Here is an 18,198-nt window from a genome sequence, read left to right on the forward strand (position 1 = left end):
TTGGTCCAGTATTATCTTGTCATTTTTCAGTCTACTTTTTCCAGTAGGTGGCGGTGTGCTCCATGTAAAGTGTACCTAAGTTAGCTGACCTACCCTACAGCTTGTTATGGAGCCAAATTTAGGGCCTGGAACTTTAACTTCTAGTTCTATGCATTCTTTATTTTTGTTTTCATCCATGGCATTCTTGGATTTGTTCAAATCAAAACGAATTACTATTTATGGGATGGGCATGAAAAAGAGAAACATTCTCCTCTGTTATAAATGACATTGATTTTATTTCTCTTCTTTCGTAGGAGAGAAAATGTTCTGGTAAAGCCATAGCATGCTCTCACCATAGGCTGACAAAGAAATTTACTGTCAGTTTTTTAGCAAATTTCCCAAATTAAAGACTTAACTTTAAAGTGTATCCAAGAGAAACAGAAAAAAGGAAAAACGAACTAATATTTATTGAGACACTTGACTGTCAGGCAAGGACCTAGAGTGATACACAAACATACCTATATATTTCCCTTATTTTCTGTAGTGTCTGTAACGTTTAGGCTATAAGCTCATTTTCATTAAATTAACTTTTTCCAAGTATGGGTAGGCACCACCACTTATACTAATGCATAGTGTAACAATTTTCTGATGAGAACAGCCCCAAGGTAGCCTGTCTTTAACAGCGGTATCCTTTAATGCTTGCTTTTAGTAAAGCAAAGAGCTACGCTGCCCTGTGAGAAAGTTTGCCAGTGCATGTGTGTGCACCGGTGTGTGTACACAGATATATATATATATACACCTATACTACAGTATACTCCACATCACATATAAACAAAAACACTTTAATTCCTCCTTCCTTTCCTCCAGTAATCCATGGCATCAGGATACATGGAAATGCTTAAGACCTTTCAGGTTTGGCACTGCATCCACCCTCACTGAAAGCAAAGGCTCACAGAGCTAAGATGGCAGAGAGGGACCTTCACTCATTAAAGAGGCAGTGATAGGCTAATTCACGATAAGTTTTCCGTTCCTCCCTGGGCATTGAGTCTGCTGCCACGTCCTACTTTAATGTGTTCCCTTCTGACTAAATCTTTGGTAAAAATCAATGTAATAAGCAAGTGAATTCTCCTGAAGATAAAGCTCTGCACTCACATTCTCACAAATGGAACATTCTGGGCATACCTCTGCCTGAGTTGTATGAGACGGAGCCTTTCTAAAAATCTTCCCCCAAAATATGTTTTGAATTCTGAAAAGTTAAGTGAAGCATATGTTTTCTAAATATTTATGTCTGTCTAGTATTGATACTATTCTTCAAAGTAAAGGCATGTAAATAATACTGGCAAAATAAATATAATACATAAGGAATATTTAGACAAATTCAGAGAAGATGGTCTCAAAAATCACATTTTAGAGACCCTTCTTAGTGGTATATGGAACTCCAATTTACCTAAGAAAGCCTATGTACTTAAACGTACTTAAAATTACCCTTTCCTAGTCCTCCACCAAATTCTTACATCATTCTGTTGAAATTTTTCCTATTCCTTTTATATTAACAAAGTCATTTTATATTAACAAAGTCACAGTGATCTTTTTAATGGAGTCTCTATAGTTAGGTAACTAACTTTTTTAAGAAATAGAAAATATTTCTCTATTCAAACATTTCTTTTTGTTCTTATTGTTAAACATTGTTTTGTTTTCTTTTGTTTTTTTGAAACAATGAGCCAGCAGTCGCCGCCACACTCCTAAGATATCCCATATTACTCTCTTAAGATATCCTTAATCACACACCTAAGATACCCCAAATCACACAACTACTTTTAACCATAAACACCATTACTATAAAAAATTGAGTCATTTCTGGATGAAATAACATTCCTAAATCAAACCCTAAGAAAAATAAATTCTGATTTCAGAAATATTTTTCAGTACTAAGCAAAATTACAAAAGCAATCAGAATTTGTTTGGGGCATTCCACTATGGACATTCTTACCTTGCTCTCTACCTGGAGAAAATATCTATTCAAAAGATCCTAGGAAAGCCCCTAGGGTGCATTCCAAATGCTTCTTCAAAGCACACCATTTAAGTAGCTACCTCTGGCTACTTCTAAGAGTTTAAGGAAACAGTATTCACTTTAATGAATTTATTAAATATCTACTACATTATAAGAAACTGTGCTAAGCACTATGAAGAAAAGTAATTATACCCTCATGGATCTTCTGGTTTATTCAAGATGATAAGACATACACATACATTACAGCATGGGATAATACATAATAATCTTAAGCAGCATAAAGTTCTAAACGAGTTTAGAAGAGAAAGCAAACAGTTGATTCTGGGTGATCTGGGAGGCTTTAGATATAAAGTGTTATTTGAGCTATGTAAGCTAACTGGAGAAAATGTGGGTGGTAAGGCACTCCAGGTGAAATACCTTTCATAAAGTGTGAAGGTGAAAAAAAAGCAGAATATCTACAGAAGGGCAAAGATTCATGTGCTGAAGCTTAAGATATACTAAGGCGAGTAGTGAAGGAAAAGCCTACTTAATTTGGGAAGAGAAGAAAACAAGGTATCCCAACTGCAGGCTTGGTAGTTTGGACTTCCTAACTTTGGTATTGAATTGCTGTTCCTGCAGTCTTTTATCAAAGGTAGTGTCACAGAGAGAAATGCTGCAGTTAGATTTACGTGAGGGTGGAGAGTAAAATGGAGTGGGCCCAGGGTTAGGGATAGCAGTTCCCAATAGAAAATTGAGAAAACCAACATATGCCAGACCCTGATGGTATTTCATTTAATCCTAGTGATTTATGTTATCTTATTTAATCCTAACAACCAATCTGTTGTAATATATTTTTATAGATAAGGAGACTAGGGCAATTTAACAATGGTTGGTAGCCTGTGAACAAAAAACTGATTGATGGAAAATTACTCAGGTTTAAGAACTGGAGAGGCAAATATGTTGGAAAATCAAGAGGATGAGAGAAATCTAGTGTCCTTGTGAGCACAAACATAGTAAAAATGACTAAGGCACAAGCCACGTTAGAGATGAAGAAAAATGCAGCAACCTAAAGAGCAGACATAAAGTAATTAGAATTAAGAATCAGGGTGGAGAGCAAATTCAATTAAGAGAAAGAGAGTGGATAGGTAATGTTAAAAAAGGTTGTATTCAAAGGGAGAACCCTAAGATCTAAGTAATGGGACAGCTTTAAAGTGATGAGTCCCCACCCATCTGGCAGACAGTGGAAGTGGAATACTCACATAGATTCTCTGAGTTAAGAAAAGTTAGCTCGGGTGGTATATGGAAGGGTCTAAAATAACTATGATGGATGACAGAGTAGGGAGAGGAAAACCATGACTCTGGCATTCAAGTCATTGAGATTAAAAAATAAAAAATCCAAAGAATACAGAAGGCTGAGAGCAAAGACAGAGGAAAATAAAATAAACAGATGACTGAAATTTTAAGGAATACTGGTGATGAAACCATTGTCACTTGTGGACATCAGTAGGCAACTAGGAAGAATGCTGACCTTTTATTTTTCCTTACTTCAGGGGAAACAAGAGGACATGCTTTCATTACCCACCCACCCCATCCACCACCAACATTGCTATTTAAAACCAGAGTAAAGGCATTATTTCAAGAATTGAAAATGATGGCCCAAGTTGGCCTTCCTCTCCCAGAAGAGTGACTGCCTCTGTATTAGGTAGGAACCCACCAAGGGGGGTCATGGGTCTCTCAACTTTGTAAATTGGGTTCAAATGTGTGATCTCTAAAACTACTATCAATACAAAATGATGGCAAAATGCAATATACTTAAATTTAATGAGAATTTAATACATAATACCATGCATTATTCACTAAAAGCCAAACTTTTCTATTTTCGCTACTTTCAATAACTTAAAAGTTACACATAATCTTGACTATAAATCTCAAAATTAAGGTTATCTTAAGTGAGTTTCTTCTAGACAAAACCAGACTGTAAGAATTCAATACTAATGCACAGCTTAGGCATTTTTTTGTTACACACACACACACACACACACACACACACACTATACTAAGGTCAAAACAGCTTAAATTTCTAAAATGGGACTTCTGATAACAACCCGGCAGCTGAAGCTGAAAGGTGGAACGAAACCAAGTATACAATTCATGTAACTTTCCACTTCAGAAGGAAATGGAAATTTACATTCAGCTTTATCCCATTTTTCCAATTTTTATGCAGGTATTGAAAATGTCAGGGTCCTAAATCACATCTTCACTTACTGGTGGGTTAAAGTTTGATAGATTTCTATTTAACTTATTCACGTTTTTATTAAATTAATCAAATTAGTTAATGAAGTAAAAAAACCCTGCTTCTTTTACAGGCAGAGTTGTATGTTTTTATATAAACAAAAAGAGGATTACATTTTAAGATGGTTAGTAACTTCTGCACAATTAAATCCAAAGAAGCAGCTTAAACAATTTGGGGAAAAAAGGAAAGGGTTTTGCTTTGTAAGTTTGATTTACAAAATCAGAATAATTGATGATCATTTCTCTGGGAAAGGTGTTTTTTTTTAAAAAAAAAAAAAAATTAAATAACAAAAATACAGGAAATAGTTCAATAGTTCTACATTTCTACAGTCACCTGATAAGCATTGTGCAATTTATAGCATGGATATTAAAACATTAGTAGAAATAATTTTAATATCTTTTTAGCATTTGGTGTTTTTTTAATAATACATAATTAAACTAAGTGATGATGAATTTTGTCAAAGAAAAAATCAAGAGGTATAGCACATAGGGTTTTAACAGCAGCAGAAGAAAGGGAGCTCCTGATATTTTATTTGCTCCAGCATACCTGCCATGAACAGTAGTAGATTTGATAATATCCCCAGGTAAAACCACCGAAAGTTCAATGTCTTTATCTATCATGTTTTCTTTCTGTTCCATGATGAAAGCAGAAGATTCTACAGAATCATCAACTGAAGAAGCATCAACACATTTGGTCTCAACTGGCGGAAGTGGTGCTTTGGCTTTGGGTTTTCTCCTAAAATAAAAACAAGACACTGGAAATAAAACACACATTTAAAAAGTAACTTTATAATATGATCTAATTTCATAAAACACAAAATGTACGTCTATATATATTTTTTTCACACATCTAAAAAAAAAATGCACCAAAATGGTAACTGTTAGTTTACTAAAATAAGAGGAATTAAGGGAATTCTTTTTTCCTTTTCCCAAACAGCATTTTTTTCAGTTAACGTTCAATAACATGGCTACATTACTTGGCAATAAAAGTAAATATTACAACATAAACAGATTTGATATTTGCTTCCATTAAGTTAAATACTGTTAGCTATAGCAAAGCAAATGTATAATTCTTTTTCTTTGATGAGATAAATTATAAAAATCCTTAATGTCTTAGGATGAATATCAGTATTTCACTTCCACACCTCGTAACAGCTCCTATTTTTGTAACTTTCACTCTGTTTGTTTCCAAGGCAGTATGTTCTACCTTTCCATCCAGATAAACGTACCTATCCTTCAAGGTCTAACTGAATCCACCCTTTCCCCTGCCACATACACCCAAAGTTTCTCCCTTCCTTGAATTAATATAGCAAATACAATCAATTCCATAAATATAACATGTTTTTCTAAATTTTTCCTGGGGATCTGTTTCATTTCTCTGCATAGATTCGTTACTCCCTGCAGGAAAGAAGCATGCTTTATTTCCCCCTGCCCCTAACAACAAACAATGAACTGTGATTCATTATATAATTAATTATATTTCCGCATAAATGAAAAATGTTACAAATAATTATTTTAATAAATATGTTTTACTTAAGGACAGTCTCGTAACTGATTTATAATTGGAACAGGTAGACACCCTGAAAAAAACTCACAATGAGCCAATTCAGTGATTTGACGGATTTAAAAAATGAAACATGAAAATACAAAGTAACTACAATTAGTGACATTTGGGTTTTTTTTTTCACAAAAGACTGCAAATTAGAACTTTTGAAAATTTAACTTTATGAAAGACTACTTTTGAAAGAATACTAATGCTTTCTGCTGAGGAAAATATAAATTTTAATTCCTCCTTCCCATTATCTAGGCAAAAATAAAAAAACAAATAAAATAAAAGGGCTTCTCCCTGCCTCCTGGCATTCATGCCCTTGTACAAGCCTCTCTGAGTATGGCCTGGACGTAGTGATTTGCTTCCAATGGATAGAACACAACAGAAACGATGGTATGTCCCTTCTCCAATTAGGAATAAAAAGGCTGTGGTGCCATGTCAAAGAACCCTCAGGCAGCCAATGGAGAGGCTACATGGGGAGGCGCTGAGGCTGCCAGGAGAGTGACGTGGAGGTGGAGCCTGCCCCACCCGAGCCTTCAGATGATGCAGCCCCAGCCAACACTTCACTGCAGCCTCACAAGAGACCTGGAGCCAGAGGCACCCTGCGAAGCTTCACCCAGAGTCCTACCCACAGAAGCTGAGATAATCAATGTTTATTGTTTTAATCCACTATGTTTGAGGGTAATTTGTCACACAGCAATAGATGTTAATATGGGTATTAATTTTTCTCTTGCTTCCATGGTCTGGATTGTTATTGTGAGTGCATGCTCTTAGAATCAGTCTGGTCATCTCTGATCTCTGGCTTCATTTCTTACCAGCTGTGTGACCTTGGGAAGGGTATCTGGCTTCTGTGGGCCTCAGTTTCCTCAGCTGTAAAATGGGTTGTTTTAAGGATTAAATGAGTTAGTACTTGCCAAGGGCTTATATATACCTAGGTCATAGGAAATGCTTAATAAATTAGCTATTATTATTTTTAAAATACAGAAATAAAAGAGCTTCTTTGTAAGAAATACATAATATTCAACTATTCAGTATTTTCAAAATTTAAGGTCCTGCAAATCCAAGAATCTTTGTGTACTCAGCATCATGAAAAGACAGAAGCAAAGTTTTTATGTTGTACATTAATTTACTGAAGTAACGAGCCCTCACATTTTAGAAGTATAATTACAGAAATATATTGCTCTTTGGAGAAGACTTCGTTTATAATAGCAACAAAACTGAATTTTAAAAATGTTTACATGAAACATTCATGTATTCAACAAAACATTTATCCTGAAACAGACAATTATGTAGCAAATTCACCTAAACAGTGTGGCTATAAAGATGAATAAGACCCAATTCTTACCCCTAAAGTGTTTATACTCCAAAGGGAATGACAGACATATAAAAAATTATAAATTTTGATGATTGCTTTAATATAGGTAGGCAGATGGTGCAGTTGAAGCTTACAGGAAGAGAAAGTAACTTTCCTAGGATTGGGAAATGTTTCACAGCTGGGAAACACAAGTTGGGTTTGGGAGAATTAATAGAAATTGAAAGGAAAAGACAAGAAATAATTGATATTTCAAGCAGAGGAAAGCAAATGGAGCTATGAAAGAAGGCGGTGATTCTTAGAAATGAATAGTTCGGTAAAATTTCACACAAAAGTCAAAGTTGAGAAATCAGTTCAGCTGAAAAACTGTTACACATAAGAGAGTTCAGTAAGGTGGCATGGTACAAAGTTAATATGCTAAAGTCAACAGCCTACAGAAACAGAATCAAAAACTAGTCAGAGAGTATAATGAAAGACTCCTCTTAGAACAGCAATAAAAAGGCATTTTAAAACTATTACAATAAATATAAGAAGAATGCAAAATCGATATGAAGAAAAATCTTAAACACTGAATAGTCAGCTAAGGTCTCTCCCTTCAACTCCTGCTTTGTAAAACTAACACCTACTTGACATCTCTTGACATCTCCACTCAGACGACTAGTTGGAATCTCCAGCCTAACTCCTGATTCCTCTCCCCAGCTCCCTTGAAGCAAATCTTTTCCTCTCCAAGTTTTCCCTATCTCAGTAAATCACAATTCTTTCAGTGCCTTGGGTCATAAACATTCACCTCCAACCCATCTGCACATTCTTCAACTCTATATTATAAATAGACCCAGAATCCACCAACAACCTCAATCACCAAACACCTCTGCTCAAGATTCTAACTGGTCTCCCTGCTCTCACCCTTATTACTTTATAAACTATTCTCAATGTAGCAGCCAGAGTGATCCTTTTAAACAATAAATCCGATCACTGCCCTTCTCACAACACTCCAATGGCTTCTCTGCTCATCCAGAATAAAAGCTAGGGTCCCATAATCTGTCTTCCCTTACCTCCAACCTCTCTGACCTCCTCTCTACCACCTCCTTCCTAGGCTCACTGCGCTCTAGTCCTAGGACTACTGCCTTTTCTTTGAACACACCTAGAACAATCCTGACGCGGAGCTGTCTACAGTATCTGCTCCTGTCACCTCTTCTTTCCGTGCTTCACTTTTCACCTTAGGGCTTAGTAACCAACACACTTGTTTATCATGTCCCTTTCCATTAAAAGGGAATTATTCCATGGAAATAGGGACTTCTCTTCTCTGCCATGTTCACACATATTTGTAAATGCACATGATCTCTGGAACACTGCCTGCCACATAGTAGGCATGCATACTAATTGAATGAATGAATTCAGTGAATACCTCCCACAAAACAAGAGGTATCTAAGCATTATATAACTAGGGAGGAAAAAAGATCTTACCCCCAAAGAAGAAAATAAATTTTTATATCAGAAGCATTTGTGTTGTTTCTTTTAATTGACTCTATTTTAATTTTTTTTTTAAACAAGTACTGAAAAATACACATTGGTTTTATTAGTAAGGGCTAACTGAGAACCTTAGGGCTTAGCAAGAGTTTCACTGGGGAGGCAAGAAGACAAGCCACAAGCAGGGAGGTAAAGCAGTAGGAACAACTTTGTACAAAGTGGACTTGGTTTTCAAGAAGAGTGAGTACTTTTTAGCGTTTAGTGTGTTGGAATGGCTAGAGGGAAATACCTGAAGCTGGTGAACTGCAACCCAGTGACCATGATTCTTGAAAACAACTGTATAACTATGCAGCTTGCACAGTGTGACTGTGTGATTGTGAAAACCTTGTGGCTTGCACTCCATCTATCCAGGGTATGGACAGAAGAGTGGGAAATACGGACAAAAATTAAAAGAAGAATAGGGTAGGATGGAGGGGATGGAAAGATTTAGGTTCTTTTTTGCTTTTACTTTTATTTTTGAGTAAGGAAAAGGTTCAAAAATTGAATCTGGGGATGAATGCACAAATGTATGATGGTGCTGTGAATAACTGTACACTGTGGATGATTATAAAGTGTGTGTATATATCTCAGTTAAACTGTAGTAACAAAAAGGAAATGAACAATGGGGGTGGAGGGGAATGGGATGTTTCAGATGTTCTTTTTTTATTTGTCTTTATTTTATTTTTTGGATAATGAAAGTGTTCAAAGTTTGATTGTGGCAATGAATGCACAACTATATGATGATACTGTGAACAACTGATTGTATGCTTTGAATGATTGTATGTTATGCGATTATATCTCAATAAAATTCATTAAAAAAAAAAGTGAGTATAAAGGAAGGTATGATAACTACCTCCTGCGGCCAGTGATCTTCCCATCACTCACTTTTGTCATTCTATGTACCTTCCCATCTCCATGTTTTGCCCTTGCTGGTCTATAGTTGGAATACCCTCCCCATTCTCTGTTCCTTTACATATACTAACTATGCTTCACGGTCCAGATTGAGCCCCAATTCCTTATGATGTCTTCCCTGTCTACTGCAACCTGCAATGAACTCCTCTCACTCACAGTTTTAAAAGATTTATGTGTGAAAGTGTTATATTCTAACATACTTCATCTGTGATGAAAACCCATCTTCATTTACTAAAGAAAAACTTTTAAGGAAAAAAAAAAAGGAAAGCACAACAAAGCACTAGCTGAAATATTATTTACATATAACTTCTATTAAAAATAACTCAATGTTCCCTATTGTTACTTCAATTAAAAAAAAAAACATAACACTTATCACCTTTGGTCCTTTAGAACAGAAAGATATGAATTAGTCCAAGATCCTTCCCACAATGAACTAGAAACCCAGTAGGGAAGATGTAATGGGTACTCAAACAACCAGCACAAAGCAAAAAAGAAGTGTCATAAGACATATGGAAAACTTGGTTAATTCAGAGAAATGACAGCCAGCTTATACTAGCTTTGTGGGGGTGGGAAGGCCAGTATCAAAGCATGCTTCAAAGAGACATGTGACAGTTCTTAAATGAAAAGTAGAATTTAGATAGGTAGATACTGTAGAATTAATTATACATTGCTTCCCAATCGTTATCAATTTACATTAAATTTAAGAATGTGTTTATCGAAAGTTTGCTTAGTGCATAGTCTAGTCTAGTGAAAAGAATACCAGGTAGAGGAACTGAACTGAATTCCAAGTAATTTAAAATTCTAACTTATTTGACCTTTTATTCACTAGTAAAATTTTATAAATATCTTTTACCTTCTCATATATCTGTCAATGAAATGCTTTGAAGCAATAAATTTAAATTAAACATTATCCAAAGCCAAAGATAGAGTAAAAATAATCAACAGTTTTAACCAATCTAAATATACAAATTCCTGATAATGCCAAAAAAAAAAAAAAGTAACACATCAACATTCAAAAACAACAATTAGCAAATTTCACACAAGGGTGGGTAGAGAAGAGGTTATGCTGAAAAGATATTTGACACAGAAAACTTCCCCAGTTTAGAGCAAAAATTCATTAATCAAGCCTTAACAAGAACAGGTCACAGTAACATACTTCTTAAGTAAATAATTGCTTTATTATATTAAAATTAACTCTTTTTAAGAAAAAGTATTTCACTAATTTTCACAGTGACGACTAAAGTTTATTTTCATATTATTCAATAATACATTTTGAAAACATCAAAACATAATTTTAACACAAAATACAACTGGCATCCTGCTAGTACTACTGATGTATCTCTTTATCATTTTGACTTACAAAGCACTTCAAAAACATGTGCCCATTGTAACAGTTACTCTAGTCCTGTCAATATTAATATCCCTAAAATAGATGAAATCAGAGTTACAGAACAGCTTGGCAAAACAATTCTACTCAAACCCTCTTCTTGGTTTGAAAGAAAGAAAGCTTTAAATTGTTTTATTAGATTTACTTACATCTTTAATAAACTACTCAAGTCCAAAGGGTTCCCACATTTCCATAATTCAACAAATTAATTCGACAGTATTCTTACATATTCACTCAGAGAATCCTTATACAAAAATATAGCTTAAATATTAAAGATAAAAATATAAGAATGAAAATATAAATCTTAAAACAATAGGTTTTTTTAAATACTAAGCTCTAACCACCAAAATTAAATTTAACAGTCACCCTAAGAATAGAGGACTATCAAACATAGATGTATTGTGACAAATGTTTATGAGGCAGTCTTTCAAAATAATGGACAATGTTTTGATGCTTGCTAAACTATGCATTTAAAATATTAAGTAGAAACCAATTCCATATAATTTCTCAGTTTCTCTCTCTGGTTTTAATGAAACGAGAAATTTTTACTAAAAAAAAAAGTTTCCCTGAAGGGAGTAACATTTTGCTTTGCTTAAGGGAACCTAATTAAGCACAACGAAAGCTCCCTTTTCTTAATGAGCCTAATTTCAAATTAGAGAGAACATATCAAAGTAGCTTTAAAAAATAGTCAATAATAAAAATGCCCCTAAGCATTATAGGATTCAACTGAAATATTTCTCTTGTCAAAGTCACCAATGACCTTTATGGGTCCAAACTGAATAGATAATTATCCAACTCTTCTCAGCCACATTTAAGCACCAATTTCACACACCTACCCAAGCCCTTCCTTCCAAAAGTCTCTTCCCTGTTTTCTCATGTGACAACATAATCTACCATTTTCTTCCTTCTTTATTGCCACTCTTAGGTCTTCTCCACTGCCCTCATCTCCTCTGTCTGAATCCTAAATGTTGGAGCACCCCAGGGCTCATTCTCTGTCCTTTTCTCTTTCTATAGCCTTTCTCCAAAGATGTTCTTATCAAACTACATGGCTTTAAATACTATCTATATGTCAATGGATATCAACTTGACATCTCCAATCCTGATCTGTTCATTAAACTCTGACCTGCTGAACAGTCTCATGGTCAACTCCATTTGGATGTCCAATAGGCATCTCAAACCTGATGAAACCCCAAATCTTAATTTTCCTCTCGACCACCACTCCTCACTCTGCCAAAACTGCCCCAGTATACACCATCTCAGCAAATGGCGCTACTAACCACCCAGTTAAATCAAGCAAAAATCCTAGGCACTTTTTGATTCCTCCCTACCCCTTAACTTCCTACTTCCAATCCAATATCAAGTCCTCTAGGCTCTTAACTCTAAGGCATATCCTGAATCTGTTTACTTTTCACCAGCTCCTCTGCGACCACCCTGGTACTTCAGCCATCATCTTTTGCCTGGGTTGCTCCAGTACCCTCCTGACTGGTCTCTCCATTTCTCCTCTCATCCCCTAAAATCCATTCTCCTCACTAGTAGTCGAGAGTGATCTTTTAAAATGTAAGTCAGATTATATCACATTTCTGACCCTTCAGTGGCCTCCCAATGCATTTAGAATAAAACTCCAATTCCTTTCCTTGGCACACAAAGCGAGCCCAGCAGTTCTCAAGGTGGGATTTCAGACCACATTTTCTAACTTTGGGTTAGAAATGCAAATTCTCAGATCCCAATCCAGACCTAATGAATTGAAAACTCTGGGAGTGTGACCCAGCAACCCACATTTTGATAAGCCCTTTAGGTGATTCTGATGAATGCTAGTCTGAGAACCTCTGAGCTAGTCTCCTCCTACCTCTAAGCTCACCTGTTATTCCTCTCAGTTTCAACTCTATATAATTCATACTGACACTCTTTCCCTTTTTAAGTAGACCCAGTTCCTTCACAGCTGAACATTGCACAGTTGTCTTCTCTGACCAAAATGCTTTTAACCAGAGAAGTTCATATTACCTGTCCCCTGAGCACATTTAAGCTTCAGATAAGATATTTCCTCCTCAGACAGGTACTCTCTGACCACTCAAAAAAGGTGCCAATACCTAACCCCACCCATCCTAGTTTATCTTCCACATAACCCTGTTTTGTCCTCATCCCATTTATCACTACCTGTAATCATCTTCTTCATTTATTTTTTTATTTGTTTATTATTTGACATTAGTCTGGAGATTGAAAGTTGCATGAGAATTGGGATCTGCCCTGTCTCATTCTCAACTTTATTGCTGGCACCTAGCATTTTAGCTGGCACCTGATAGGGTGGTCTATATGTGTTTGTTGATTTAATTGAGAGAGAGAGGGAAGGAAGGAGGGAGGGAGAATTTAGTTGGTGGCTGAGAGTCAAACTATTTTGTAACACATAATGACCAGTCAGAGGTTTAAGAAGTCATTCAGGATCCAGAGAGATTAATATAGATCAAAGTACTCAATCCTCAGGAAGTTTTTAAATCCTCTGCTTATTGGAAAAAAATGTGGGGAGGGGTGGATTAAATTGCGGCTGATCAAATTCTAGAGCAGAAATAATCCTCCCTCATTTTACCCAGATGTTCAGTAACTTGCATGAGATCATGTAATAAATCCTGTGGATCTGAACCTGGTCCTCCTGGCTCATGGTCCAGGATCACATCCACTGCTCTTTACACTGTACACTGACTGGCTTCCCTTGACCAGAGAAGGTCAAGATGAACAGCAAGAAAGAATAACCTAATTCTGTTATCTTTTCCCTCTTAAGAATAGGATTCATCTTCAGTCACATTTGGTGTGATGTACCAAATAAAGAGGCAGTTGGTATTCTTCACATAAAGTAAGCATTTATTAAATGCTAGTATCTTCATGTCCCCAAAGTAAGTTCCAATAAGGATACAAATGAAAAATAAAATAGTCCTTGTTTTATCCAATATCAACAACAATAGCAGCTAATGCTTGAGTATCAAGTATGTGCTAGAAATTGTCCTAAAATCTTTATGTGTGTTAACTCATATTCACAAGCATTATATGAGACACGTGCTACCATTTCCTCATTCAGTGGAAACTGATGTCACAGAGGTTAAAGGGCTTGCCTTAGGTCAATTAGCTAGTAAGTGGTAGGACTGAGATTTAAACCCAGGTTTCTGACTCTAAAGCTAGTGCTCCTAACTCCCACACTGTATTGTTCCTTCAAGAGCAGAAACATTCATACAGAATAAACAAACAACAAAAAAAGAATGAGCAAAATCCAAGTGGTAGAGGAGAAAGATATGGGCAGTTATTGAATATCTACTATTTTAAGCACTATGCAGATGCTTTGCAAACCTCCCACATTTAATTCCATGAGGCATTTGTCACACATATTTAACTGGGGATACACAGTGTAAGAAACTTGCACCAAAACACCCAGAATATGGTATAACTCTGATTTAAAACACACCCAATTATTTTAACAAGGGCTGTCTAACTAAGCCCTCATTTTTAAATAGGGATGCAAATGCCAGATGTGCAAATATCCCGTCTCACCAACAGAGGCTGTGACTTCCCTACATGCAGTTGTGGAAACAATGCACTGGTAAACCAAAAGACATGGTAGTGTCCTAAATGACCACTTGTGTTACCTTGAGTAAATCACTTAATTTTTCTCAGGGCCTCCATTTCCTCACTCACAAAATGAAGGTATTGGACTAGATGGTCCCAGATCCTTTCACCTCTAATATACAAAGATTTGTGCATGATAACTTTGTTCTCATGGAGGGCTCAGACAAGACATTTTAGAACTGGGTGCAATGCATGGCATGGTAGCTGAGCTAATTTACAAATGACATTTGGTTGAAAGAGTAACATAGGCAGGACACCCCATTCCCAGGGGCTGCTTCCTATCCTGAGAACACTTCTGGTCCAGGTCAGGAAAGGGTCTCCTCTGAGGCTCACAGGAAACGAAAGCCTGGAAAATGGATTCCATTGCCAACTGCCTTTTCTCTCTTTTGGCATACATGCTAGGAAAAAATGAACAGAGTGACAAATTGAAAAGAAAAAGTTTTTAAGGATTCTGGTTTCAATCGCCCACACTTAATTTCACCACTCCGTATACCAGATCCTTTCTATGAGCTCAATAATCACCTCATTTTTTTTTTTTTTTGCCCCATTGCACCTCCACTCAAATCTGACCAGCAATCCAGACCCATGTTGATTATACCTTATATGTTTCCATCATCTTTAATCTCTTTCCTTCTTCACAAGGCACACACACCAAAAAGAATGTACAGATTTCTATTTTCTTAATAAAATTTTTACTTCCCTGTTCCTTTAAAGTACCATTTTATGTCTCACTTTCCTTTTGCATCCCAACTTCTAGAACTTGGCCGTCCAAGGTGGTAGCCATATGCCTTTGAGCACCTGAAATGTGACCACTGTGATTGAGGGACTAAATTTTTAGTTTGTTTAATTTTAAAATATACTTAAATGTATATTTAAGTATACATTTGATTCAGTTGATTCAGTTATTGGACACTTAATTCAGTTATTAGAAACTTGATTCAATTATTAGAAAAATGTATCTCTAAATTAAAAATTAAATGTTAAATTTCTCATATATGCCCACAAAATGTCACTGCATATCGAATTTGTCTCTGGGTTTTCCTAAATATCTTACAGAGGTTGTTTATTTTACACGCAGTTAAGAAAGTGAAACATCCACAAGAAGAAAGGAAGGAAGCCTCCAGTAGAAATGGGCAAGCCAAAGGAGGAGATATAAAATTAATAAAAAAAAAATGAGCAGACTTTAAAAAGCAGACTTGAAAGCAATATAAACAATAAGTTACAAGACAGTCAACAACATTTATTGGGCACCAACTGTGTGCTCAGTTCTATATAAAGAAATGATGCACAGACCAAAGAAAGACCAGAGCAGGTGCTCAGACACCAGCACCCTGCAAATGAACTGAGTCAACAGTGGCAAAGACAACCTGAATGGGCCCTCCAAAAATATACATTACCTGAATCCAGGTCCAATAACTGGGCCAAGTATTTTACTCTTGTACCCCCTCTTAACACACATTATTCTTTGTTTGAACAGTACCTTACAATGGTTCATAAACAGTTATAGAAAATACCAAATAATTTCTCTCAATAACCAACATCCCAAAACCCGCTCACCTGCAGCCCCTATGAACTGTGCCAGCCTTGTGCCCAGTATCAAAGCGCAACAGCACTTGGGCTCAGCATGCTCTGCTAAAAGTTCCCTCTTCACTTTATGTTTATTGTCTTACAGCCAATGCATATGGGAGACTAAGTTTAGTGTATGAAAACTAGTCCAAAAAGTAATAAAAATCTGATAGATACTACAACGAATAAACGAAGAAATTATTAACAAAGCATGGAGAGAAAAAACTGCACACAACTTATTTACACCTCTCTTTTCTTTCCAACTTAAAAATAAAGAATAAAAAGTTTTAATATAAAGACATATTTCCATTCTTCAAAACAAAAACTTTGTTTTAGAATTAGAATTTGAAACAAAAACTTAATCACAAATTGTTTTCTATTATATTATCTGAAGCAATAAAATAATAAATGTAAAGAAAGAAATTCTACTACTAGAGGAAGCTGAAAAAATTCTTAGTTGAAATGTTTACCAAATTTCAAAGCATGCTAGGTAGGAGATTTAAAATTTTAAATGTGGAAGTTACAATTATGAAAATATTTGCACATTTGCATATCAAATAATGGGCTTGTATATACCAGCCAAGAAAGTACATTGGTAGATTAACCAGCCATAAAATGAAAGCAAAAATTACTTTCAAGTCAGTCCCAATCCACTCTCAAGTATGAACTTTGGTTAATATTAAACAGCATTTAGCTATTACCTCCAGGTTTTAAATTTTAAATTTTAAATCTGCCTTGGGGAGCAGTGTGTGTCATGGTAAACCATACTCAAGAGTACCATTCACTGCATACTGATAGGGAAAATTCCTTGAAATGAATTTTCCAAACTATTTTTCCATTAACTATAGTTTTTGCCAAATATGAGCTAGAAGAACTAGTTGGAAACAGTGTTTCAAACATAGTTTAGAAATAGTAAAATCTAAAGTGGCACTTTTTACAAAAATAACTTAAAATGGATCTAAATGGAAAACATAAAGCTACATAACTTTTAGAAGAAAGCACGGAAGAAAATCTTCAGGATCTAGGGTTAGGCGAAATGACAGTAGACATGACAACAATGACACAATCCATGAAGAAAAAAAATCATTTAACTGGTCTTTATTAAAATTAAAAACTTTTGCTCTATGGAAGATTTTATCAAGAGCATGAAAGTACAATCCACAGAGCCCACTCCAATAAAGATGGCAGAGTGAGAAGCTTCAGGACTCAGTCCCCTCACCCCCCAAAAACCTATGAATAACTAGTAGGAACTGGCAAAAACTCTTTCTCAAAACCCCAGAAAACACATAAAGGACTGCAGTAACAGAGTGAGCACTGAATCAACAAAAAGTTCACTTAAAAGCAGTAGGATTTCCTGGCAACCTGGCTGACCTCTCCCCAATCTCCCCAGTCAACAACTTGCTTCAGAGCTAGCTTGCACTGCCAGTTTGGGTCCTTGGTCTCATTTCCAGAGGGCACAGAGTAACCCTAGTGCAAATGCTAAGAGCATGTATGTCAGGCCAAATTTGCATGGTGGTAGCTTCATGGATTCACTATACCAGAACTTGCCCTGCATACAGAAGACAGCAAACAGGGCTCTCCCGCAGAACTGAAAGCAGACAGGTTGCTGCCTGGAGCAAGGGATTTCTGGCTGTAGAACACATGGTACAGGGCCCAGAAACATGAGGAAACTACTTCTTAGGGAAGAGGGGACATTTTTATCCATGTAAAATAATAGAATTCCTAGGGCCACATGTGCATGATCAAGACAAGATGCATGCCAAGTAGGCCCCTAAGATTGGCCTGGAGCTATTCTTTCAACTCATTTTATGGATAAGCCCTGAAGGAGAAAACTCCCAAAGCTCAATCTGCAAAGACTTACTCATTCACTCATTCATTCATTCACTCATTTTCTTGGCTCCTGGCATTTCAGGAAAGCTCTGTCATAACACTAGCTGGAAAGAAGCTTAAAGAACAGATGCCTCAGGATAAGAGGATATTAGGAACAACTATATGCAACATATTAGACAACCTAGATGAAATGGACAAATTCCTAGAAACATATGAACAACCTACACTGATCTAGAAGAAATAGAAGCCCTCAACAGGCCAATTAC

The 18,198-nt window shown here is 36.0% G+C and overlaps 1 protein-coding gene across 2 annotated transcripts in view; it reads right to left on the minus strand.

Moving 5' to 3' along the window:
- Window positions 1–18,198, minus strand: part of COBLL1 (cordon-bleu WH2 repeat protein like 1) — a 155,953-nt gene that overhangs the window by 57,003 nt on the left and 80,752 nt on the right. For both annotated transcript variants that reach the window (XM_037848748.1, XM_037848749.1), the window contains exon 3: window positions 4,809–4,997. In XM_037848748.1, the coding sequence (XP_037704676.1) occupies window positions 4,809–4,997 (189 nt within the window). The remainder of the gene's footprint in view (window positions 1–4,808; window positions 4,998–18,198) is intronic.

The sequence above is a fragment of the Choloepus didactylus genome, chromosome 9 (genome assembly GCF_015220235.1).
Source record: "Choloepus didactylus isolate mChoDid1 chromosome 9, mChoDid1.pri, whole genome shotgun sequence".
NCBI lineage: Eukaryota > Metazoa > Chordata > Mammalia > Pilosa > Megalonychidae > Choloepus > Choloepus didactylus.